This window comes from Doryrhamphus excisus, chromosome 10 (genome assembly GCF_030265055.1).
Source record: "Doryrhamphus excisus isolate RoL2022-K1 chromosome 10, RoL_Dexc_1.0, whole genome shotgun sequence".
Lineage (NCBI taxonomy): Eukaryota > Metazoa > Chordata > Actinopteri > Syngnathiformes > Syngnathidae > Doryrhamphus > Doryrhamphus excisus.
In genome coordinates, this window is record NC_080475.1 from 9,224,567 (window position 1) to 9,250,734 (window position 26,168).

Sequence of the window (26,168 nt, forward strand, 5' to 3'; positions counted from 1 at the left end):
TGCAATTGAACTCAAGGGCATGGAAAATAGCACGAGCTGTCACACTTCACACACGTGCACATAAAAGAACGCATTCACACAAGTATACATATGTAAACATTGACACAGGAAAGTAAGCACGTCTCATTTAGTTTCATAATATGAAGGATTTATTCTATTACATCTTTACTTACTCATAAAGTCCCATGTTTGGCATCCCATAATCAGTTCCCAGTTCCACATGTCCAAAAGGAGTAGGAAGAAGCAAAGCTTATTAAATCCTACCCCTCCATCTGGTACTTTTACAATCAGTAACTGTTACATTTGTTCACTTCCTGCTTTCCATAATACAGTTTAAGGTTTTTTTGAGTTTTTTTTAAATAATGTATGTAAAATGTATTGTAATGTATGTAAAAAAAATTTTTTTGTTCTTTTAATTTTTTTTAAATTTCTTATTTTTTGTCACGTACCGAAGTAAGTACAAGGTGATATGAGCATCCAATGCCATAATGGGTACCATAGTAAGTGTCAATATAGTGATATATATAGCACATCATGACTGGTTCAAGACTCTTTATCCTTGTATTTAGCAAATTTATTTTATTTATTAATTTATGAATTTATTTTATGAATTTTTGTAAAAAAAGTTTTTTAGTTTAAAATTTTTTTTTAATTTCTTATTTTTTGTCACGTACCGAAGTAAGTACAAGGTGATATGAGCATCCAATGCCATAATGGGTACCATAGTAAGTGTCAATGTAGTGATATATATAGCACATCATGATTGGTTTAAGACTCTTCATCCTTGTATTTAGCAAATTTATTTTATTTATTAATTTATAAATTTATTTTATAAATTTTTGTAAAAAATTTTTTTTAGTTTTTAAATTTTTTTTTAATTTCTTATTTTTTGTCACGTACCGAAGTAAGTACGAGGTGATATGAGCATCCAATGCTATAATGGGTACCATAGTAAGTGTCAATATAGTGATATATATAGCACATCATGACTGGTTCAAGACTCTTCATCCTTGGATTTAGCAAATTTATTTTATTTATTAATTTATAAATTTATTTTATAAAATTTTGTAAAAAATTATTTTCATTTTTAAAAAAAATTTAAATTTCCCATTTTTTGTCACGTACCGAAGTAAGTACAAGGTGATATGAGCATCCAATGCCATAATGGGTACCATAGTAAGTGTCAATATAGTGATATATATAGCACATCATGACTGGTTCAAGACTCTTCATCCTTGTATTTAGCAAACATCAACTGCTTGTATTGTTTCTTGAATTGGCTCATCGTTGTGCATTGTTTGATTCCCTTACTCAATCCATTCCATAGTTTGATTCCACATACTGAAATGCTATGCTAACGCTAACGTAGTCCTAGCGTAGAAGTGTTTCAAATGTACTTCTTCCTTGAGATCATATTTCTCCTCTCTTGTAGAGAAGTATTGGATGACATTTTTAGCTATTTGGTTATTTTTAGCCTTATGCATTATTTTAGCTGTTTGAAGATGAACTATATCAGCAAGTTGAAGTATTTGTGATTTTAGAAATAAGGAGTTAGTATGTTCTCTGTAGGCGGCATTATGAATTATCCTTACTGGCCTTTTTTGCAGTACATTTAGCGAGTGAAGATTGCTTTTTTATAGTTATTATCCCATATTTCCACACAATAAGTAATATATGGTAGAATAAAGATGGTAGCAATAAAGAGTGTGGAGTGATTTCTGATTGAGAACAAATTTTTGCTTTGTTCAATACTGAAATATTTCTGGCCACTTTTATGTTATATATTTGTAATATGAGGTTTATATTTTTTCATATTTTCATATATTGTGATCCCCAGAAATGTATTTTCGTTCACCCTTTCAATGTCACTGTCTATTTGTATTTGCTGGTGCGTGTCCTTTCTGCTGTTAGCAAACAGCATGATTTTAGTTTTATTTAGGTTCAATGACAATCTATTATCATCAAATAATAACAGCTTTAAGTCTTTCATAACTTTGGAGATATCATTGATGTACAAGTTGAACAGTTTTGGCCCCAGTATTGACCCCTGGGGAACTCCGCATGTACTATACAATGTATACAATGAATCTGTGTGAGTGCTTGTAGTTCATTGTCATTTTTATTTTTTATTTTTTTTGCATTTCAATCTCTGTTTTGCCTCCTAGGCGAATCTCTGGGAATCAGCTGAAATATATCTCAGGCCATTCTCTCCAGGGTCTCCACAACCTTAAAGTTTTGTGAGTAATTTACTCCTCTCTTCCGAGCCAAATCCATGCGTTCTGTCTTCTTCCCAAATTTTTTGGGTGGAGGGAATTTGAATAGTTCACACAGGTCATGCGTCATTAACCGTGGATACGATTTATGTTCCGGGGATACCGACCCTGACTCAAACTCCCTTATTTCGTACACTTTTTCTAACGCACGGCCACATTATTCAACTTGACAAGTACAAGTGACAGATAAGTCTTGATTTGAAGTATTTCTATGTATTCCTTTTCAAAATAAATAAGAGCTGTACAAGGGCGAGCTCTGGCAACCAGTTCAGTTACTTCATACTCTGGTTGAAAATGACTGACAAGACCTACCGTTGAATGTAAAATTGGCAGGAGTAATGGGGTTTGAACGTTGAGGGAAAAATACACACACGGACTGCTTGATCTATTTTCACCTTGCGTTATAAAACTCGCCGACTAGGCAGAGAATCCATTAACAATGGAGCAAAAGTAAATATGGATTCATTGTCTGAAAGCCTCGGTGACAGTCGAGCCAATTTTGGATGCTCTCCTCGACTTCAGAGGAGTTCAGCTGTTTGGTTTCCTTCCTCGATATACAAGTTACAGCTGGGTTGTTAAAGCAACAGCGCGGCTGGTCTTGTGAAAAAAAAAAAAACTGCAAGGTTGACGACGCACTCGATTCATCGCACATCAACAGTAGAAACTCACGCACAACAAAAGACCTCCATTTCCGGTGAAACTTTGACTGACAATTTCTCCGGGTAAAATTTCTATCACCTGAGATGCACTGTTATTTTTTTTTCCTTTTAAAAAATGTGAAAATTGAATAAACGTACTCTGTTCCTTTCAGGATGCTGCAAAACAATCAGCTTGAAAGGCTTCCTGGTGAGGCTGCGTGGGACTTACCCAACCTGCTGTCCCTGTGAGTTAAACAAACGCACCCATTCACCGACATCATCTCATTCCATGACCATCCACACATGTAGGAATATATCGTAATCTAACTTCGGTTTAAAGGAGACCTATTATGGTCATTTTTAAGACCTTTGTATTGAGTTGTGGGCTCCTGTAGAGCAGCTTCACACAATAACCAGCGCAGAACGCTTTCCGGATCTTCCAAAATCTGCACCTATTCCAGCCTTTATATGCTTCCCGATGTTTTGATTTATTAAAAAGAGTATTCCACTGATTTTAGCCACGCCCACTCAGCTGTGGTTGGTCACACCCAACCCAACGGTATAGGAGTTGATAATAAACTTTGGCTTTTAACATACAGCCATATGGTGTTGGATGCCGAATATGATTAGAAAGTAAAGACCGGATAGTCCGAAGTTTCTCAAGAAAAAAGGTTACTTCAAGATGTCTCTGTATGGTAAGTAGCTTTAGCATTTTAGCTTAGGTTTTCTGCAGGAATGTGGTCATGACACATTTTTTGCGGGACTACCAAAAACTTGGTTAAACCCACTAATTGTGTTGGGAAATTGCTATTAGTAATGTGAGTTTGTAATTTGCATCCCACTCTCTGTATGCACACTCTATAATGCTACACAGACAAAAGCTTTGTTTCCATTACTTACACAAAATAAACACAGTTAGGACACTGATAAATTGTTACTTTCTTTACTGCTTGCTACGCTGATTCTTCGACACGACCAAGTAACGTTGCAAGGGTATCGGGCTAGTCCGAGTCCTGGCTAGAGGAGTCACAGTCTGTGTAGCATCTGGAAGCCATGAGGGGAAACAGCAGACACTGCAGGCCAGAGAGAACATCTCCAATGAGCTGTGAAACAACCCCATTTTCCATTAATTCTGCTTCTCTTCCTTTTCCATTCTTCTCATTCTTCTCCCACCACCCACACTGCTATGCACTTGCTAATGAGAGTGTTTGGTGGCTAAATTGTTTCATCTGTGGGGTCAGCGGACATGTTGGGGTGTGTGCATGTGGACCTCATCTGTATAAACGAGTATCTGTTATGGATAGTGCATTTTTGGAAATTCCGAGTATGAATTGTACTCGTGGGTACTTCAAGCGCATGCTGTCTACTTGCAAAAAACATGTGCAAAATTTGGGGATTCGTACGTGGTGAGTACAGATGGAGACATTATACCAGATCGTTGCAGGAAAGACGTCAGTGCTGTCCCAATCATTTGCTAAAATACATATTTTTTAGTTTCGTTATATCTTTGCTCCAAATTCCCATCAATTCCCGATGCCCATCATATCATGTCACACTGTGTAATCCTCCGCATCAGGTTCCCCCCCCCCCCCAAAAAAAACGCATTTATTAAAAACAGAAAAATATACAAACTTTTTCAGTGCTTTGGTTCCGATTTTCTACAATAAAAGCTCTGATAAAACATTCCACTTTTCTCAAATATCTTAATTTTTCTGCACAAAATAAGATGAAAAATAAATAAACAAATCAAGAATAAAGAAAATCAATCAGTAATAAATAAAAATAATAATAATAATAAAACGACAATTCATAAAAACTTAAGAAACCACATATAGTTGGTGGGTAGACAAATTATTTTTTTCAGATTAAAATTAACAAAACATTATTAGAGCCCTGTAGACATGACAAAACACGACTATATCACATTTATACTTTTTTTATTTACAACATATTGCGCAACTGCAGGGTCTTGAGACACATGCTAACTCGCAAACGAGAGAGCTAGCCACCTAAACTGTAGCCTTCAAGTTATTTCCTTTCAACTTAAACAGCCAAAAACTTACCACTTCCACACGGATAGGGAGGATAACTATTAACAGTTATTTAACCTTTAACATGAACACGAATCAAACGTAATAATTTTTTCTGGGTACATGATACCATACAGCGTCCATATCAAACTAACATTAAACTTTCATATCAAGGCGGCGGCCTCAAACCGGTGTCCTGCGGGCCACATTTGGCCCGCGGGCCGCGTGTTTGAGACCCCTGTCATAGAGATGACTTCAAATCAGCGGAAAACACACCTCTCTCTGTATAGAGAACAACAGCACCTTTCCAATGCAGTAATACTGCATAAGTATAAAGGCTTTGTAATACAAATCTCGTCTGAAGCACCTCTCACTGACATGAAACACATAATTACTGTAGGTAAAAAAAAAAATAAAAAAAAAAACACGGCATCTGAGTCAGCACTAAATTGTCATAAAGAATGCTTTCATCCAAAATACATGACCACATAATCTCAAACAAGAATTATCATGTTTGCACGGTACTATTACTGTTCATTAAAAAGGTCACTAAAGACGTTTGACACGGAAAGGAATTTAAAATCGACACCATCGGAAGGCCCCCAAGTGAATACACTCGGACCATCTGGAGAATCGGGAGCACCGAGTCTGCACATTTCCCTCCATCATTTAAAAGAACTTTGTCCCTCTCTTTTCCCATAATAATCATACTTCAGACTTTGATGTGATGGACAGGAAATGGCTGCTGCTTTATTGGCTTCTGTGAAACATTCCCGGTTCTGACTTGGACCTTGCGGAGACCTGGTTAGGTCCACCCGGAGGGACAGTTATTATTTGGCCCTGGAGAGCAGTGCGCAAAATTGAAGGCTGTTCCGCAGCTTTTATCTGGTGATTTGGGTCAAGGGCAAACAATGTCAAATAGGGTGCATGAAAACGATGTAAAGCGCTGAAAGAAACGGTTCAGGAAGTAGACCAAATAGAAATGTCTCAAACTCAATTTACTTGGGGGCCGCTGGAGCTAGAGTCGGGGCGAGACTGGGCCGCATCAGGTTTTCCAAAAAAAAACAAAAAACGCATTTATTAATAACAGAAAAATTAATAAATATTGCTTTGGTTCCGATTTTCTACAATAAAAGCTCTGATAAAACATTCCACTGTTCTCAAATATCTTAATTTTTATTTTTCTACACAAAATAAGATGAAAATTAAATAAACAAATCAAGAATAAAGAAAATCAATGAGTAATAAATAAATATAATAATAATAATAATAAAACGGCAAATAATAAAAACTTAAGAAACCACATATAGTTGGCGGGTAGACAAATTATTTTTTCAGATTAAAATGAACAAAGCATTATTAGAGCCCTGTAGACATGACAAAACACGACTATAGTCACATTTATAACAACATATTGCGCAACTGCAGGGTCTTGAGACACATGCTAACTCGCAAACTAGAGAGCTAGCGACCTAAACGGTAGCCTCCAAGTTATTTCCTTTAAACTTAAACAGCCAAAAACTTACCACTTCCACACGGATAGGGAGGATAACTATTAACAGTTATTTAACCTTTAACATGAACATTAATCAAACGTAATAATTTTTTCTGGGTACATGATACCATACAGCAAAGCATATCAAACTTGCGCGGGCCGCACTGACATTAAACTTTCATATCAAGGCAGGGGCCTCAAACTGGTGTCCTGCGTGCCACATTTGGCCCGCGGGCCACGTGTTTGAGACCATGAAGTTGTATCGTTTGGGGCAGACAGGGCGGTATTCTTTGCCTTTTTGACGTCTTTCCTGATGACGTTTTATGATCGTGAAGGATTTACAGAAATGTTCTCACACTGCACGGATACTTCAACTCCAAATGCCCTTTCAAATGTGAAGTTGACGAGGCCGATGTGCGGATCTGTTTTGTAGCGCAGGTGGACATGATTTGCACTGACGGGTTACATTTTTTTACTGTCAGAATCTACGGGAGACAATACATAAAAATTCCGTAAATAATCCTAAGTGGAGGCAGCTGTGCCGGCAAGCGTGTTCATCTTTTGACTCGATTTGCTGCGTTCTTATGCTAGCAAGCGTTTCATGTGTAGCGCCGCCTGTTGGTCGAATCTGGGCAGACAATAATATAAAACAAATATCTTCCGACAGGTAATAACTGGACCTAAATGGGGGCGCTGATTCTCAAATAATCCGAACAACTTAATGTTCAAGTTGTTTATTTACAAATACGTTGCGTTTAGTTCGACATTGTTCGGAAAATTAACGTGTTCAGTGGTTCTGAACTCGTTGCCTCTCCTGGTGGGAAAATTCCCACGGTTCGGTGTGCCAAGTTAAAATTTGACTTTGATGATGCTGTTTGTTTGGTGAACTTTGAACCGATGAAGACTTTGGTGGACAGAAACGACAATGTTTAGAATACGAGTAAGCCAATCTGTGAAATGCTTATTTTGTTGTAAGTTCTTGAAAAAAACTGATTATTTGACAGTGTGTATACATTAGGGTATAGGAGGCTGATGTCAGCGCAGCAGATTCATTTGTTCATCAAACCGGATGTCCGGTTTATTGTTCACAACCCCAGTTTTGAATCCTACTGCGCCTAACCGAAGGTGCATGGATACACAAACTAGAAATCATACTGGAGTTCTCCTAATCCCACAGGCGTCTGGATGCAAACCTACTGTCTGAAGTTCCTGCTGGTGCCTTCAGAGGAATGCGGTCTCTGAGGCACCTGTGGCTGGATGACAACTCCTTGACAGAGATCCCAGTGACCGCCCTGGATTCGCTGCCCTCCCTACAAGCCATGACCCTGGCCCTCAACCAGATCACGCATATCCCAGATTATGCGTTTTCCAACCTCTCTGCACTCGTTGTACTGTAAGTGACACAGAGTTTGTAGTTTCAACACACCGGAGAAAGTATTTGTTCTGTCGGTTGATCTGGGTGATAGTTTGTTTGTTTTTTTTGTTAGAACAGAACTTGACATTCACTAAAAACAACATTTTTGTCCTTTTCCTAGACATCTCCACAACAACCAGATCCAGATGATGGGTGGGAGATGCTTTGAAGGTTTACAAAGTCTGGAAACTCTGTAAGTATAAAAAAAAATATCAATTTACATTTGGTGAAATATCCTCCAATATTAGATACAATTAAGTATGGGACGGTACGAGATTCTGACGGTATGACAACCTTATGCTAGGAGTCCGCTGGGTCGGCGCCAGTTGGTACCAGTTCAGTTCCGAATTAATGCTCGCTCGGCATCTTTGACATGTTGCCGTTATTTCGGCACCACAGCGAGCCACTAGGCGCCAATCACATGATCTTTGGTGCAAACTGGCGCCAGCCCAGTGGACTATTAGCATCATTGGCGCAACTTGGCTCGCGCCATTACATTCCAGTGGATTCCAATAGGTGGATTGTTTGCAACATTTGGTTCTTCACAAATCTTTTAAACATTTTGAAATTTTCTTGCTGCCAAACTACATTTTCGGGCCACCACGAGCCAGTTGGGAGGCAGTTTGAGCCACTGCACGCCACTAGGCACCTTATTGGTGACACTAGGCGCCACAGCAAATTGAATTGGCGTGAACTGGCATAAACTGGCGCCGGGCCAGTGGACTCTTAGCATTATAAATGTCACTGTTTGGTATCATAATTACGTGTGTTATTTTGAAATATTTCTATTGAAAAGAATACATAAAATACTTCTATTATTATGATACCAAAGTAAAATGTTTGTGGTTTTGAAACGGTGACTTTTTCATACCACGGCGTACCTTCAGACCGCTAAAAAGCCCATGCCGACATATAATAGTACAATGTTAATTTAGAGGGTCAGATGAGATACCTTGGCCCAAATACTGACGACGGTATCCGCAAGTATCAACATCCAATCCGTATGGTAGTATTTACAACAATCACATTACCTTACAATAACCCCAGGATTAATGAGGAACTCACTGAAATATAACCTCAGAAAAAACAATATACGCAGGAGCCCTCAATTTACTTTCATTAAGTGTCTGACAGGAATGCCATTTATGCTAGTGTGTGTTTAGTGGTCCTTAACCAGATATTAATGATCTTAAACAATCCAAGGACGAGGAATGCCAAAAGAAAGAAATGCTAAATCAAACAATACCGGTAATCTAAGAAATTGCTGTTTTTTTTTTTTAAATCCACAACTAAATTAATACCAGAAACGGTCAAAAAGTTTTCTTATTGAGGTCATGATACAGAAGTCAACCAGACCTTTGGAATGAATAGAAGCTGCAGACAACTCTGAACTATTACCCTAAAAGACGGATAAAATACATGAAGTAGAAGTTAAAGCAAGGAACCATGAATCCAGCGAAAGTCACGGTGGTCTGATTAAAGCAAAGTTCCTGGCATGGTGGTTAACAACCTGTCGAAGTGCAAGGAAATGTGCTTCTTTTTTTATGAGCTTGCGGGCACGCAGATGTGTGCATGTTACCGAGTCTCACCTTTATACGCTTTATATTTATACGCTCGGATGGTTAAGAGCGTGGAGGTAAACAATCAGAACAAGATGGAGAAAAATTGACTGCGCTAAAGACTGACGATGTGTCGTTTATGCGGGGATTGCGATGGTACGAAGGGCTAATCCAGGGGTGGGCAAACTTTTTGACTCGCGGGCCGCATTGATATGACAAAATTTACAGGGGGGGGGCAGACTATATATTTTACACGTAACAGTCCACCTGGTATTATTGTATCTGTAAAATTGTCATGCACTCTGCTATTATTATTTATTATTTTATATTTATATTTAAATATTTTAAAAATAATAACATATTATAATAATTGCAATAAAATTATAATAATATAATAATAATATTATTATGTAAAATATGTGAATATAACAATAATATTATATATAATAATATAATAATTAGCATTAATATAATAATTATATTTATCATAATAGTTCTAATAATTATTATAATAATCTAATAATAATAATTATTATTATTATTACTATTATGTGCTTGTGTCTCTTTTTTCAGGAGCACTTTGTAAACAACAGACCATGTCAAAAAACGAAATTGATACAACCATCAAAAGGTTGGCTCAGGCCATGATGCCAGGTTGTATGTTGAGTTTAAATGAAATACTTTGGAAAGACTGTGCGGGCCGTATTCAAACACTTGGCGGGCCGGATGTGGCCCCCGGGCCGTAGTTTGCCCACCCCTGGGTTAATCTCACATAGCGATACAGCGAAATCGGAGCCATCCAAAACCATCGCCAACGCCAACATGCATTATGAAACCATTATTGGAATGAGTCAATCAGGACACTGCTAGAGAATATCACATATGCTGTAAGTCAGGGGTCTAAAACTCAATTTACCTGGGGGCCACCGGAGCTAGGTTCTGGGTGAAGCCGGGCCGCATCAGGTTTTCCAAAAAAAAAAATCCAAAACGCATTTATTAAAAACTGGAAAAAAAATCTATAAAAAAAATCTTCAAAGCACTTTTTCAGTACTTTGGTTCCGGTTTTCCACACCAAAATATCTGATATATCTGATTCCACTGTTCTCAAATATCTTAATTTTTATTTTTCTATACACAAAATAAGATAACAAAAATAAATAAACAAATTAAGAATAAAGACAATAAATCAATCAATCAATCAGTAATAAATAAGTAAAATAATAATAAAACAGCAAATAAGAAAAAACATTGGTAGAGAAATATTTTTTTTTCAGATTCAAATGTATTAACAGTTATTTAACCTTTAACATGAACATTAACGAAACTGAATAATTTTACCCAATTAGCAAGTTAGCATCGTACTCACTTCCGTCTGGGAGCGGCGTTCGTAACTTTAACAACACGTTTTAATGAGATGCTTTATCTTGACGTGTATTTATTCCAAATCATTCTCCTGCATTTATTTGTACCCGGCGTCATATAAGCCTTTAGCTTCGTTGCTAATCCAAAGCAAAAAAAAACAGGGCGGGGTAACAAGGTATAGGGTAACAGTACGGGCGGGGGCAAAATCATATTAATTGTATCCGGTGTGCACGCGGCTTTAAGCTAAGTCATTTCAACATTAAAATTTGGTATCAAGGTGGGGGGCCTTAAAGTAGCGTCTTGCGGGCCGCATTTGGCCCGCGGGCCGCGAGTTTGAGACCCCTGCTGTAAGTGTTCCACATGAATATATAATAAGTTATGATAAAGTGTTTCCTAATAAGAAACCAATGGGAGACCCAAATAACGAGGTCAGCGCAGTAAAGGTTGGGAGTCAAAACGAAATCTCATCCGTTACAGCTGTCAACCTGTTCGACTGTGTAATGCAGTCCATACTATGTCATACTATGTCATACTATACATAATTGGACGCATTGTTTTTAATTATAATGCTAACGGTCTTATAGAAAAAAAAAACAAAAAAAAAACACGGCAATGGACTTTAAATAGACCATGATAACTTCATGTCTCTCGCAGGGATTTAAATTACAATGATCTCCAGGAGTTCCCCGTGGCGATCAAGACACTGAGTAAGCTCCAGGAACTGTGAGTACGCACACACACACACACACACACACACACACACACACACACACACACACACACACACACACTAAATAACACCTGCCCAACATGACTGTCATGACTGAGTTATCCCCACTAATCCCATTAAGTGATTTTAATGTGGCACTCGGATACAATCTCTCTCACCCAAAGCAGGTGCAACACCCCCCCTCACCCCCCCCCCCCCCCCAACAACCCCCACCCACACAAACTTTATCTTCACTCCACTTCAGCAGATGTTCCACAGGGCACACGTGTCACAGATACAGCGTGTTTGTGTTCAAATCTCTCGCATCCAAAAATGTTTTTCAGCTGTGCGACGGCAGGAGTCGAATGACTTGCCTCGAACCCGCAACACACTCATCAATGTTTTTCAACCGTTTTTTTTACATTGGAAAACATCACTAAGTCTATAGGACACTCGACAGTAGCCATGTTTTTACATGAGTTTTTCTCTTTCCGAATGACTTTTCCGGAAACAATGGTATACATGGAAAGGAATATTCCAATCTCTTGTCTACATGCGTCGCTATAATCAAGTAGAATAGTCAATAGGGCATGCCCAGTAAAACGTAAACATCAACATCACGTGATACCGACTTCGCCGAGTTGTTCTTTCACTTGTCGGAATAACTCCGTATTGCCGGTTTTTCGTTTGTCCAGTCTTGGAATTTAGTTTGAATCAAAAATAAAGTTAGCTTAGCTAAGTTAGTTTAGTTCCCTTAGCTTAGCAGTCCAATGCCGATTGCTGGCCTCCATTTTTAAAAGTGAAGAACGTCTGGATCTGAACGTGTTACGTCATATCTGAGCATGCGATATGATAAATTTAACCAGGAAAGGATCAAATTCAATCTTGCTGATACAATAAACCTCGGATATATCGGACTCGGATATATCGGAAATTCGCTCACAACGGACAGATAAAAAAGAACCGATTTTTCTGTAATGCATTTCCAATAAAAATTCATTGCATATATCGGATTTTTTTATAACGGATTTCGCTATTCCCTATTTCGGACAAAATCTCCAGTCCCGTTCCAATGCATTTCCATGAAATTTCCCTGGCATATATCGGATGGCCGCATCGTTATGCTAATCTTGTTGATGTCACTGGCTATTGTCTTTCTCCTGGCTCCAGATTTAGGACAAATATAAAAGTGAGTGACGTCAATAATACTAGCACAGCAGTGAATTAGATCTTAACCTCACTATTGGAAATAACGTAGGCCTGACGGGCGTAACAGGGCCTAGCTTAATTAACAATTTGTTATGCTCAGAGTCCAATAAAGTTCAATTCTCATTACCTTACGTCTCTTTTCATTGCCCAGTCCAGGTACATTGGAAACATAGTCAAGGAAGTGCCTTTTTATAACAGATAAAATCCGATTTACGCATATACCGGATATAAATCCGATATATGCGTAAAACGAAAATTTTCCGGTATACGCATAGTATAACGGATTTCGCTTATATCGGACAAAACCAGTGGGAACAATTGAATCCGATATATCCGAGGTTTACTGTATTTTATAATTCAACTCGGTACATGTTTTATATAGATATATATTTTCTTTTGACTTATGGACTTATGAATGGCGTATAGAAGGGTTTAGATTCTGTTCCACAGATGGCGCTAATGGGAGCTAACACGAAAGCTGCTTGCCAACCGCCAATAAACAACAGAAGAAGAAAAACGCACGCTGACAACTTTCCAAATGCAATATTTGGAATATTTGAGTCCATGTATATACGTGGATATTGACATAATATTTGCAAATGATGATTAATGAATGTTAATTATAAAAAGTGACATTGGATAATTCCTCACGGCACACACAGTGGTTGAAAATCACTGCTCTACATCACATGACTCGACTATCCGACATTATTAACATTTTGCATATTTTCCATTTCCAGAGGCTTCCATAACAATAACATCAAAGCCATTCCAGAGAGAGCCTTTGTTGGGAATCCTCAGCTCCAAACCATGTAAGATGCTTTTTCTTAGTTACGTTCAAGACTAAAAGTGTGAAAAAAAATATTCATATGAATAATACATAAACCTTTTTGCAGCCATTTTTATGAGAACCCTATCCAGTTTGTGGGAAAATCAGCTTTCCAGTTCTTACCGAAGTTGCACACACTGTAAGTATGCAGTTTAGTGACTTCGCCAATCATTCGAGAGCGGACGTGTGAAATGACCGACTGAATGATGCTGTGCCGTGTCCTGACGCGGTACCCGAGTGTGTTTTAAGAACACTTTTGACTTATGATGTCTAGCGAGACAGCTAAAACAGCTTGTATTGATGTTGGATACAAAGTGTGATGGATGAAATGAGCTGTTAGGCAGGTTGTGTAAGGACAAACGTACAGTATGTGTGTGTGACTGGGGGGACTGGGGGTGTGACCAACTTTCCTCACACTTAACACCCATTTTTTTTGCAGTTCTCTTAACAGAGCGACCCTAATTCAAGAGTTTCCTGACCTGAAAGGAACCACAAGCCTGGAAGTTTTGTGAGTGTCTCAAAAAAAAAAACAGTTGGGCAATGATGGGCAAAATTCCAAAACAATTGTAGTTTTCTTTGATCGGCGCCTCAGAATAGCACAATTACTCATAATGTTTATCAGTCAATGTTTCGACACGTCTAACAACTACAAAGGCACTCAGTACAGTATGTGGAATCAAACTATGGAATGGATTGAGTAAGGAAATCAAACAATGCACAACGATGAGCCAATTCAAGAAACAATACAAGCAGTTGATGTTTGCTAAATACAAGGATGAAGAGTCTTGAACCAGTCATGATGTGCTATATATATCACTATATTGACACGCACTATGGTACCCATTATGGCATTGGATGCTCATATCACCTTGTACTGACTACAGTACGTGACAAAAATAAAATAAGAAATTTAAAAAAAATTTAAAAACTAAAAAAATTTTTTACAAAAATTTATAAAATTAATTTATAAATTAATAAATAAAATAAATTAGCTAAATACAAGGATGAAGAGTCTTGAACCAGTCATGATGTGCTATATATATCACTATATTGACACTTACTATGGTACCCATTATGGCGTTGGATGCTCATATCACGTTGTACTTACTTCGGTACGTGACCAAAAATAAGAAATCTAAAATAATTTTTAAAATTAATTTTTTTTTTACAAAAATTAAAAAAATAAAAATAAAATAAATTTATAAATTAATAAATAAAATAAATTTGCTAAATCCAAGGATGAAGAGTCTTGAACCAGTCATGATGTGCTATATATATCACTATATTGACACTTACTATGGTACCCATTATGGCATTGGATGCTCATATCACCTTGTACTTTGGTACATTATTAAAAAAAAAACAAAAAAAACCTTAAACTGTATTATCGAAAGCAGGAAGTGAACAAATGTAACAGTTACTGATTGTAAAAGTACCAGATGGAGGGGTAGGATTTAATAAGCTTTGCTTCTTCCTACTCCTTTTGGACATGTGGAACTGGGAACTGATTATGGGATGCACTCAATTGGAATCTGATGCATGTTCAAATGAAATAAAACCATTACAATGCAAAACCTTGCCATAGTTGAACAACTGACCAAAGTACTTCCTTAGTACTTCCTAAGAGAACCTACACAGCTCCCTGTCTAATGTTGTCGGTTTCGATGGAAAGGGCTTTCACTTGCTTGGAATCCAACAATGAAAGGATTCTCTGACTGATTCTGACTACAGGACTCTGACTCAGGCCGGTCTCTCAGCTCTGCCTGTGGGTCTATGCGAGCAGCTTCCTCGCCTCAGAGTAATGTAAGTATGCAAATACAGAAAGACAAAGCAACAGAGGTGAAATAATGCGGTTATTATACCTGACAAACAGGGAACTCTCTTACAACCTGATACGGCATCTGCCAAGCTTTTATCACTGCTCAGAACTCCAAGAAATGTGAGTGATAACCACCGAGTCAATCCAACATAACCAAATCACGCTTCACCAAAACCGCTTGCATTTATATTTGTCCTAACAGAGGTCTTCAGCATAACGAAATAACAATGCTGGAGTCCAGCACTTTCCAGCAGCTCACCTCTCTGAGAACGCTGTAAGTAAATCTCTATTTTGGTTTTTCATGCCACATGTGTTTGGGTTAGAACCGCACCATGCAAAACAGAATAACAAGGAATGATGATAGGGAAAAAAAGAAGTGTTGCTATGCTAATGTGGTGACTGCAGCTTTGCACACTGAAGCTTTACTGACATCTACTGGTCATTTGATTTGTTTTTTTGTCAGTGATTTGAGTTGGAACAAGATAGAGTGGATCCATGCGGATGCCTTTGCCTCGTTGCATTCCTTGGTCAAACTGTGAGTGAGTTACACATGATATTTATTTCATAATGTTCTTCTGTCTTTTGGAAAATCATTGTTTTGTTGTTAATTGTACATATGTATTTTAAACTAAGCACAACAAATAAATATGTCTTTGTTTAATGGGGATTTGAATGCCTAATTTGATTAACACCCATATTGACATATGCAAAATTATTAGGCAGGTTCATTCAACAATTGTAACAACAATAATTTTCAGTTAGCTAACAGCGGTAAAATTGAACCTACGGAATGTGATTTGTCTGATATTGTTTTTGGTTCAATCTACAATGTGGCAAAGAAAGACCATTTATATTTTTTTCCCCCAAGAAATCAAATGCATTCAAAAAAAAAAAAGTTAATATCTCACTAGCCATGAACCGTATCGCACGTTACTACAGAGTACCACATTGCGCAAACTCTACTTGAAGTACATGTACTCGCTGTTTGATAGCGTGTTATCAAAGTAGAATCAAAACAGCTTTTAAAGAGGACCTATTATGCTCATTTTTCTGCCTTTTGTATTGAGTTGTGGGCTCCTATAGAGCAGCTACACCCAATAACCGTGCACAAAAAGCGTTCTAGTTCTTCCAGAATCTGCACCTATTCAGCTGTATTCCTTTGGTCTGTTTTAATGTGTTCCACTTACGGCCTGCCTCCAGGCACAACCACTCTGCTGTGGTTGGTCACACTACCGGTGCAGAGAAGGTTCCGGTTTGTGCCGCTAACTGTGCAGGTTTTGCGAAACGGTATATAGTTGATAATAAACAGCGAAAAAAAAACCTGAATCCGATCCGGAAGTAGAGACTGGAGAGTCTAAAGTTTCAAAGTTTATTTCAAGAAGTCTCTAAATCAGGGGTGGGCAAACTACGGCCCGGGGGCCACATCCGGCCCGCCAAGTGTTTCAATATGGCCCGCCTGTTCTTTCCAAAGTATTTTATTTAAACTCAACATACAACCTGGCATTGTGGCTTGGGCCAACTTTTTGATGGTTGAAGCCATCAACCAATAATAGTACAATAATAGTATTACAAATAATAATAATAATAATAATAATAATAATAATAATAATAATAATAATAATAATAATAATAATAATAATAATAATAATAATGTTGTCAATAATGATAATAATACTATTATATTAATATTGTTGTTAATAATATTAATATATCAATTGTAGTAATATTATTATTATTAACAAAATAATAATAATATAATAACATTACTATAACTAATAATAATAATAACACACTTTACATCAAATAAATGATTTCAAAGTGCACATATAGCAGATTGCATGACACTTTTACATGTAAAATATGTGCAAAAATATAGGTGTAAAAATGGACTGTTACGTGTAAAATACTACATAACCCCCCCCCCGTCAATTTTGTTAAATTAATGCGGCCCGCGAGTCAAAAAGTTTGCCCACCCTTGCTCTAAATGGTAAGTAGCTTTAGCATTTTAGCGCTAGTATTAAACATTTATTTTGCTGGTAGGGGAATCAGGAACTCCAACCACTTGTGCCTGATGGTGACGTCTTTAGGAATTGGAATCAAACGTGGCTTTCCCTTTTGCGGCATTGCTAGCAAGTAAACAGCGGAACAGAGCTGTCTGTGACATCACAAAGGGCCAGATTTACCACGCCTTTTGAAACAGTGTGACTTCACCCATCCCAAAATTCTTTCAGGGCTCATGTCCAAATGCGCCAACCTCATTATCCGAAACTTTGGCATCGTTTAACACAACAATACAACATTCTAACGACATTTATAGGTCAGAAAATTGTAAAACGCATAATAGGTCCCCTTTAATAAAAATGCCTCATGTTGTTGTAAAAGACATTTCATAATGCTTGACCAGAATTGACATCCAGCCCCCCCCTTTTGTTGTTTCTTGGCTTCTTTACTCATCCCAGGGACCTGACTGAAAACAGGCTTAGCTCAGTGCCGTCTGTGGGATTGGGGAGTCTCACTCATCTCAAACTCAGGGGCAACCCAGCGTTGTACGACACCTTCATCCCTGATCGCTTCCCTCATTTGAGGTAAAACATAAACATGCTCTACAGCATAGTCTGGAACTGCAAGCTAACTCTGACCTGTTTAAAGCAGCAAGTCATTTTTTGCTAAAAAAACATTGTTAAAAAAAAACATTCCTAAAGGTGGTGGTTGATGTATGAATGTTTGCCATGCTAAGGAATTAGGGTCATGTAATTGCTAATCATGCTAATGTCATGTTAATGTTAATTACAACCTCCGTGTGTGTTTGGACAGGGTGATCGAGATGCCGTACGCCTACCAGTGCTGTGTGTATGGTTCCTGTGATAGCTACAAGTCAGCCAACCAGTGGGACGCCGAGCAAAGCAACAGCGACCAAGATCTTCACAAGAGAACTGTGGCCAGTTACCCAATTCCTGGTGACACACGATGTAAGAAAGATGGAAACGTGTTCAATAAAATTAGCAAGTACCAAAAATTGTGTATAATCCTGATCAAAATCTTAAAACCAAGAATTTACATTTTGGACTGTTGGATCTTAAAGAGGTTCTAATTAGAACTTCAAAATCCAAAAAGGAAAAATGATGGCTTCTAATGTGACTGGCAACACAAGAAGAGCCCAACTGGGAGGTTTCCCCACCCGGCACAGTGGAGGGGGCGCCACTGTGATGTGGAGTGCTTTTTCTTTCAATTGTACAGGGGCGTCAAACGGCAGTTGGCTATGTCGGAATGTTGCAGGGGGCATCCCTCGTAACTGAAGGCCCTCGTTTGTGTAACTGGCTTTTTCACCAGGACAAAACTGCGGTTCCCAATTCCCAAAGGACTTCTTCTAGAGGAATAAAGTCGCTATTTTGGACCGTCCTGTTTGTGATCAAAGTTGAGAACATTTGGGGTTGGATGGCAATAGGGAAATTTGGAAAATTGGACATCAGTTCCAGGTAGTGGATCGTCACCATTCCCACTCGTCTCCTGGAAGCACTGGCATCAAGAATTAATTCATTAATTCATTAATTCATTCTCGGGGTACACCCTGGACTGGTGGCCAGCCAATCACAGGGCACATATAGACAAACAACCATTCACACTCACATTCATACCTATGGACAATTTGGAGTGGCTAATTAACCTAGCATGTTTTTTGGAATGTGGGAGAAAACCCACTCATGCACGGGGAGAACATGCAAACTCCACACAGAGATGGCCGAGGGTGGAATTGAACCCTGGTCTCCTAGCCGTGAGGTCTGTGCGCTAACCACTCGACCACCGTGCTAGTACTGAGTCCTTTTTGAACAGTTTTTGGTCGATTTTACAGGAGCTTAAACCTCTGATCAGCTGATGAACAGCCTATTTTAATGATTGTTTGGAATTAATTGCTTAATTAATTTTTTTTGTTTCTCTCCTATTTAATCTTTTTTGCATTCTGAGGCTCTACTTAGAACTTCGTTAAGATCCAACAATGCAGAATTTAAATTACTGAGATTTTAAAACTGGTCTGTATGTATGTACGGATTTGGAAGTTATGAATGTTGATCCTAATGATTCCAGATGATCCTGATCTGGAAGAATTCCAGCTAGAAATAGAAGAGTCCAAACTCCAGGCCAGCGTCCAATGCACACCCACACCAGGTCCGTGAATATTCATCAAAATGTTAATTGTTGTATTTTGTCACGAGATGACATAATTAAGTTTTCATTGAGTTTTTAGTGAGAATGACTTGTCCACGTTTTGGTGTTGCAGGTCCTTTCCGTCCATGTGACACTCTTCTGGGAAGCTGGTTGGTTCGTGTTGGGTTATGGACCATCTCTGTCGCGGCTCTACTGGGGAACTCCATACTACTCCTCTCGTTGTTCAGCTCGCTCTGCTCCATGTCGCCACTGAGATTCACCGTGGCCTGCATGGGCGCCTCTAATCTGCTGACGGGCTTCTGCACGAGCACCCTGGCCCTGATAGACGTTCTAACATCGGGGGAGTTTAGCCACTATGGCGCCCGCTGGCAAGGAGGTCCTGGTTGTCAGGTGACGGGATGGCTGTGGGTGTTTGCTTCCGAGGCAAGCGTTCTGCTGCTGACGCTCGCGGCGGTGCAGTGCGGAGTGAGCGTGACATGCGGTTATGCAAAGTCACCCTCGCTCAGATGTGTACGCACATCCGCGGTTTTCTGCGTCGGTTTTTCTTTCGTCTTAGCTTGTTTTCCGATGCTCGGAATCGGAGAGTACGGATCCTCGCCTTTCTGCTTACCGACGCCTTTCCCTCCTTTGACTTCTCAGGCGCCATCTGCCTTGATCTTTCCTTTGATGCTCATTATGATGAACATCTTGTGCTTGCTCATAGTAACATGTTCATACATCCGACTGTACTGGGAATTACTCCGAGGGGAATGTGAAGGAATGTGGGATTGCGCTATGATCAAACATGTTGCCTGGCTAATCATCACAAACGGACTCATCTATGTACCGGTGGCTTTCCTCTCCATCTGCTTCCTCCTGGGTCTCCTCTCTCTCGACGAGGAGGTTTTGAAATCGGTGCTGTTGCTTCTCCAGCCTCTCCCCGCTTGCTTGAATCCCTTCATTTTCCTCCTTTTTACACAACACTTCCCGTATTTTTTCTGGTCCCGCCCGAAAACTCCTCTTCAGCTTCGCAGGGAACGCACCTTAGACTCGCTGGTTTCCGTGGAGACGGAGAAGAGCTCCTGCTCCGATTCTTCAACACAGGCGTCGCTCGCTGATGTGGATACCCTCTGCTGTAGGGTCTCGAGTCTCCACACTCAAACGGACGCTATTAGATTTTCCCACTGCTCCTCCACTTCCTCGGTTCCTCTGATCAGTTCTCAGACAAGCGGCGGCAGAGAAGAACAACAAGGGAACCTCGACGAAAAGGGACTTCTAAAGAATCGAGATATTCAAAACAGTCGTCCGATGCGTCGCTTAACCACGACTCACTACTCCGTTGCCCCAAATCCATGAACTTCTAAGTTAACTGCCAGAAAAGTTGGCGCATTGCAGGCACTCGTGGGTCTTCGTGTACGGGAAGACCGGTTCTGGGCCTCAGAGACCTTTGCGAGGATGGAAGTCATGACAAGCCAATGAACGGCAGAGTGCCTTTTAAAAAAAAGGGGCGGGACAACAAGACGTTTCCTCTGCAATAAGGAATCAAACATGGGATTGTGCTTTGTTATAAACAATGACATTTTAGAACCTATTCAGACTTGTATGTATATCTACGACAAAAGTCAAGTCAAAACTGAAATTGTATTCAAAGGGAAATACATCTTTGAAGAACTAAAAAAATTCTATGTATAAATCTTTATATTGAGGTATTGATTCTGGGGTTTAGAAGTCTCTGATAAATACAAATTGACTTTCTATTCTTATTTTCTTACTGGATAATAAAGAATTTATTGTCTCTTCAGGTAATTAACCAGAGCTAAGCTAACATTTCACATGTCAGTAATTTTTTTTTTTAAATATGTTCAACAAAGTTATAGACTTGGATTGTTTCTTATAAACAACTACACATAATACACATAATAGACCGACAGGGGATGTAGCTATTCTATCCATCAGCCGTGTGTAAATACAAATGTATAATACAACTACCTCTAAACAAGGACAATATTGACGTGCTACAGCTTTTTAAAAATGGTGTTTTATATATATATATATTACAATATGAATGCAATTCCTTTAACAAAATATACAATCATATGTTGCTATTTAGGCTGTACATACTACTGTGTATACAAGTGGAGCATATGTTTGAATAAAAAGTAACGACACTTGTACAGCTGTTTTTCTATCGCAATTACTACTGTCAATTGCATTTTGTCCAAGGTTAACTCTTAATTAATCATAATTAATTACTCATATTTTCTGTACTAGATACCGTTTGAGTGGAAACACCGTCAACTTTAATAGTTCCGAGGGGAATTATTATATTTTGAATGTTTAATACAACTGGTGATTTGACCTACTTTGTTTGACGGTCCTTGAACGCAGCATCTATTGTACTCCCATGCATAGATGGGTGTATTTAATACCTTTTTTACACAACCTCTCACAAAAAGTCCACCAAGGGGATGGTGGCTCTATCCATTATTATTATTATTATTATTATTATTATTATTATTGATGTTCCTGCCATAGTTTCACAGTTGGAAATGTTTCCCAATCTATTTTGATGCTAATGCTAATGCTACGGCCTTCACATTGACATTCCGTCAATAGCAGCTGTAACAATAAAAACAATACCTGCACTGCTCCGGGCGATGTCGTCCGTGACAAGTCCAACGCAGCGACAATAGATACAAAGAACTTTGGTCTTGCTACAAGAGCCATCTGCCAAAGCTAACTTTTCCCGTGCGTCAATCAATCTCCGATCAGCGTCAAACAGGAGGCACGCGTGTTAATTGTGTGCTAAAAAAAAATGACCGCTGTTAAAAAAAAAACATCCATTAACACGTTAATATTGACAGCCCTAAAAAAAACTTTTATTAAAACAAATGTGCATATACTGTACATATGTAGCTATATCACAGGGTGCATGCAGTATGACAAAATGGATATCAAATTGGATATCAAAGTGGTTGTTATTACACACATGTCCTCTTTGCTAGCTTGCCTCTCTCCTGCATGGCACCAGGGACTTCTCTTTTGCGTGACGATGAATTCTCTGGTACATTGTTTTGGCTGCTCTCCGTGATTGTCTAAACAGACGGGGGCATTACTTGGTATTGTGGCTTCCAAATACAATGATAAACAAAATAAAATATTTTAATTATTATTAATTATCTGATACATTACATCAATACCACCAGCAAAGTTCTGATTTATTTCAGTCAATATGGATCTCTGCATCCAGGTGCATATCATATTTTTTTGCACAAGATTCTAATTTATTGCCATGCACCTGTGTACCTGGTTAGCCTTTGTGATGTGTTTACTATAACAAGGAAACCATTGTGGAAAAAATAAGTTTCCAGCCACAAAACGCAGCACACACAAACACTGCCATCTAGTGGTCACAACAAGACATGGCACTTGAAAATATTTCATGAAAATAACATGAAATAATTAAGTCCTTGCTCCAAATGTCTTTATTTTTGTGTTAATATGTCAAAGTGCAATGTTGAGTGTTGATAAAAGTGTGTTGAAAAAAGACTAGTAGGGTATAGTTACGATAATAAATCTTAGAATAATAAAATAAGTCTTCCCTCCCTCGCTCTATTGGCGGCAACAGTGTTGCTTTTAGTAATAATAATAATAATAAGTTTAAGTTTCAGAATAATATGACATGAAACGCCCCCTATCATGAGAGCGCGCACTTAACACAGCTGATCTCCTGGTGGTGAGGCTGACATGCTTACCACTAGCCCACAGTGGGGCCTTTCTGTATCATACCTGCTGTGATTACAGGTAATTATTCATTCCCACGGCCCTTCTGCTTCCTGATCCGATTGTTATTCGTAAGTAGTCTCTGTTTGTTGTTGTGATTTGGCATGACAAGAATCATATTGAATTATTAACTAAATAAAAGTTCTTACCGTGGTCTTTTGAACAGCATGTTCTTCTGTGCATTTCCTGGCCTTCTGCATGAACAGTTGCTTGTTGTATCTGAACTCTGATGCCTACAATACAAAAAAAAGGTTGTTTCAGACCGAGTAATACCTGCTTTAGCCAACAGAGCAACGCTTCTGCAATCGAAGAATCGACCAACAGACCAAGGGTTCTTAGGTCTTGCTAGAGAACATACAAATAAAGTTGTCCCTCGTTTATTGTGGTTATTTGGTTCCAGACCTCAAGTGAATTGCACGTTAATGGAATATTTTTATTATAGTTGTTGCATAGAAAACATGGTTATGACCTCCTTTATTACTCAATAACAGTTTGCGTTACTGAATTGTTCATTGATATACGCCGTAATATAAAATATTTGATTGTGGTCGATTATGAATGCCATTTTAAAAAATGATCGACGTTAGCCTACCATTGATCCTCACTATGAGGTTTGTCACTTAATTGATATATTCATGTCACTCTGATATGAATATGCCATCCATACACATACACTCCGACACGAATGCTAGCTTTGTTTACATCACATCGTACAACGGTTACAGGATACAGTTTATTTTGTTGTGTCCGAAGTGACACAAGAGGCAGTTCTTCAAGCATGGCAATCTACTGAGCTAACTAGCTAGCCTCCAATTTATTTATTCTAAATGTAAGAATGGGTTTGAAACCGAGTGAGGAAGATAGACAAAATAAGGTTGTAGGTTGAAGGTACACAATAAAATTGAGAGAAAAAAAAACTCACTATATCAGCCATGAGAGGGTCATCTGGATTCGGTTCAGCCATCAAAAGCTGGATAGAGGTAAGGACTGTTGAGATGTTTAAGGAAGGCTTCCAGGCTCCCTGTTAAATATAACAGCATAAATATTACACAACACTTAAGAACCAGGAAGAAAACTACATTTCACACATAAAAAAATGTGTTCAATTGAGTTTTTTACTACCTTTGGTGGGGGTTTGAGAGCATCATGACAGATACGTCCTGAACTGTCAATGTTGGGGTGGTAGATGGGGGTCGTAAATCGCATTTTGGGTGGCTCAAATGGGTATCTTCAAAAAGCACATGGCTGCTAAGTGTCATTGGTAAAAGTGTGCATCGTTTGAAAAGCATATATTTCACAAATGTTACCTCTCTGGGACTTTGACCTCCAGGGAAAAGATTCCGCCTTCGTACGGAGTTCCTGCTCCGCCAACGATCTCTGTAAATAACAAGAAAGTAACCATGAAGATGAAATTATAAAATTGAAGTGTCTTAGCATCTAAAAAAAAACATGCTAGGTTCTGTATTTGTTAATGAATGCAGCATAATGGTGTAAATAGATGCCTGCTACAGCCTTCCATCAATATCTATATATATAAAAATATATATAGATAATAATATCTATATCAAAAACAAGCATATTGTTCATATCGATATGGATTGGATTTAATTAGGAGGTCTCATATTTCAAGATGGCGCCGCCAGAGTGCAAGCTAGTTATGGCAGATGTCTACTGTGGCGTTTTTAAGTGTTTAATAGCGCTTTATTTTAGATTAAAGATGCTGTGATATTTTATTAGTATCACTACTAGTACTACGAGGACAGACACCGAAACAAACATTCTGTTTACAGTTATGTTGCACTAAAACAGTGTCAAAATATAAAGTTAGCTATCTTTGTTGGTTCCGCCCTATTGCCATATTGAGGTATTATCGTTATTGAATGCAGCATAATGGTGTAAATAGATGCCTGCTGCAGCCTTCCATCAATTCAGTGTCACTATATCAAAAACAAACATATTGTTCATATCGATATGGATTGGATTTAATTAGGTCTCATATTTCAAGATGGCGCCGCCAGAGTGCAAGCTAGTTATGGCAGATGTCTACTGTGGCGTTTTTAGTGTTTAATAGCGCTTTATTTAAGATGTAAGATGCTGTGATTTCTGATTAGTATCACTATTAGTACTACGAGGACAGACACTGAAAAAAACATTCTGTTTACAGTTATGTCAAAATATAAAGTTAGCTATTTTTGTTGGTTCCGCCCTATTGCCATATTGAAGTATTATCGTTATCGCCATGTATTGCAAAGAGCCAAGTCAATCACGAATTGGTGATGTAATGTAGGAATTATTTTATTTATTTATTCATTTAATTTATTTTTTTATGACAAACTTCACTGCTAAGACTTACGGGCACGCAGGTCATCGATGCGTTCTTCGGTCTGCCAACAAGTGATACCCGGAGGCGGTTCGGTGCTCAACATCTGGAGCTCTCTCTTCAAACGTGAAGCTCTCTGCATTCTGTAGACAAAAAAAAAAAAAAAGAGTACCAAATGAATATTTGAATTACCTTTCCACGATACAACCATATTAAGTGTTCTCCCGTCCACATTATCACAACAGATTCAAACCTGAAGTTGCTAGCTAGCTATTTTTACTTAGCTTACCGGCGTTACCAATGTAGCCATTTCGATAAAAATAATCACACTTGTTCAAATTACACCCAACTTACTTTATGTTGTTTTATTTCTCTTCTGTTTCGTTTTCTTTTCGACTTCAGTGACACAACGTCGAGGAGCTAAAAAAAATATGTCGGTTTGTGTTTCCCTCTGGTGTGACGTCATCAGCAGAAGTTCTTCTTCTTTTGGTTTAATGGCGGGTTGCATCCATGACTTTAAAAGGTGCATACCGCCACTTACTGTACCAGAATATATATTATATATATATTTACTTACTTTATGTT

At 38.4% G+C, this 26,168-nt stretch overlaps 3 protein-coding genes across 6 annotated transcripts in view; 1 reads left to right on the forward strand and 2 right to left on the reverse strand.

Annotated features, from left to right (window-relative positions):
* The window catches only part of LOC131136629 (leucine-rich repeat-containing G-protein coupled receptor 6-like), a 47,942-nt gene extending 26,290 nt beyond the window's left edge, over nucleotides 1-21,652 (forward strand). For 3 of the 4 annotated variants that reach the window (XM_058083716.1, XM_058083718.1, XM_058083720.1), the window contains 16 exons: nucleotides 2,166-2,237; nucleotides 3,085-3,156; nucleotides 7,614-7,829; nucleotides 7,972-8,043; nucleotides 11,426-11,494; nucleotides 13,430-13,501; nucleotides 13,586-13,657; nucleotides 13,958-14,026; nucleotides 15,250-15,321; nucleotides 15,392-15,457; nucleotides 15,540-15,611; nucleotides 15,801-15,872; nucleotides 17,797-17,922; nucleotides 18,152-18,306; nucleotides 19,421-19,501; nucleotides 19,614-21,651. In XM_058083716.1, the coding sequence (XP_057939699.1) occupies nucleotides 2,166-2,237; nucleotides 3,085-3,156; nucleotides 7,614-7,829; nucleotides 7,972-8,043; nucleotides 11,426-11,494; nucleotides 13,430-13,501; nucleotides 13,586-13,657; nucleotides 13,958-14,026; nucleotides 15,250-15,321; nucleotides 15,392-15,457; nucleotides 15,540-15,611; nucleotides 15,801-15,872; nucleotides 17,797-17,922; nucleotides 18,152-18,306; nucleotides 19,421-19,501; nucleotides 19,614-20,836 (2,581 nt within the window). In that variant the 3' untranslated portion in view covers nucleotides 20,837-21,651. Of the gene's footprint in view, nucleotides 1-2,165; nucleotides 2,238-3,084; nucleotides 3,157-7,613; nucleotides 7,830-7,971; nucleotides 8,044-11,425; nucleotides 11,495-13,429; nucleotides 13,502-13,585; nucleotides 13,658-13,957; nucleotides 14,027-15,249; nucleotides 15,322-15,391; nucleotides 15,458-15,539; nucleotides 15,612-15,800; nucleotides 15,873-17,796; nucleotides 17,923-18,151; nucleotides 18,307-19,420; nucleotides 19,502-19,613 lie in introns of all 4 variants that reach the window. The other variant, XM_058083717.1, reaches the window with a different exon arrangement.
* LOC131136654 (transcription factor PU.1-like) overlaps nucleotides 1-22,305 on the reverse strand; it is a 66,413-nt gene extending 44,108 nt beyond the window's left edge. The window contains exon 1 of the mRNA XM_058083785.1: nucleotides 22,121-22,305. The gene's annotated coding sequence lies outside the window, so the exon portion shown is untranslated. The remainder of the gene's footprint in view (nucleotides 1-22,120) is intronic.
* A 15-nt stretch (nucleotides 22,306-22,320) lies between these two features.
* Nucleotides 22,321-26,069, reverse strand: LOC131136662 (ubiquitin-conjugating enzyme E2 T-like). The gene is made up of 7 exons (XM_058083798.1): nucleotides 25,938-26,069; nucleotides 25,617-25,726; nucleotides 24,571-24,640; nucleotides 24,386-24,491; nucleotides 24,186-24,284; nucleotides 23,413-23,496; nucleotides 22,321-22,575 (listed from the first exon to the last, which is right to left on the reverse strand). The coding sequence occupies exons 2-7, from the start codon at nucleotides 25,723-25,725 to the stop codon at nucleotides 22,462-22,464; spliced, it is 582 nt and encodes a 193-aa protein (XP_057939781.1). The 5' UTR covers nucleotide 25,726; nucleotides 25,938-26,069; the 3' UTR covers nucleotides 22,321-22,461.
* Nucleotides 26,070-26,168: the final 99 nt, after the last annotated feature.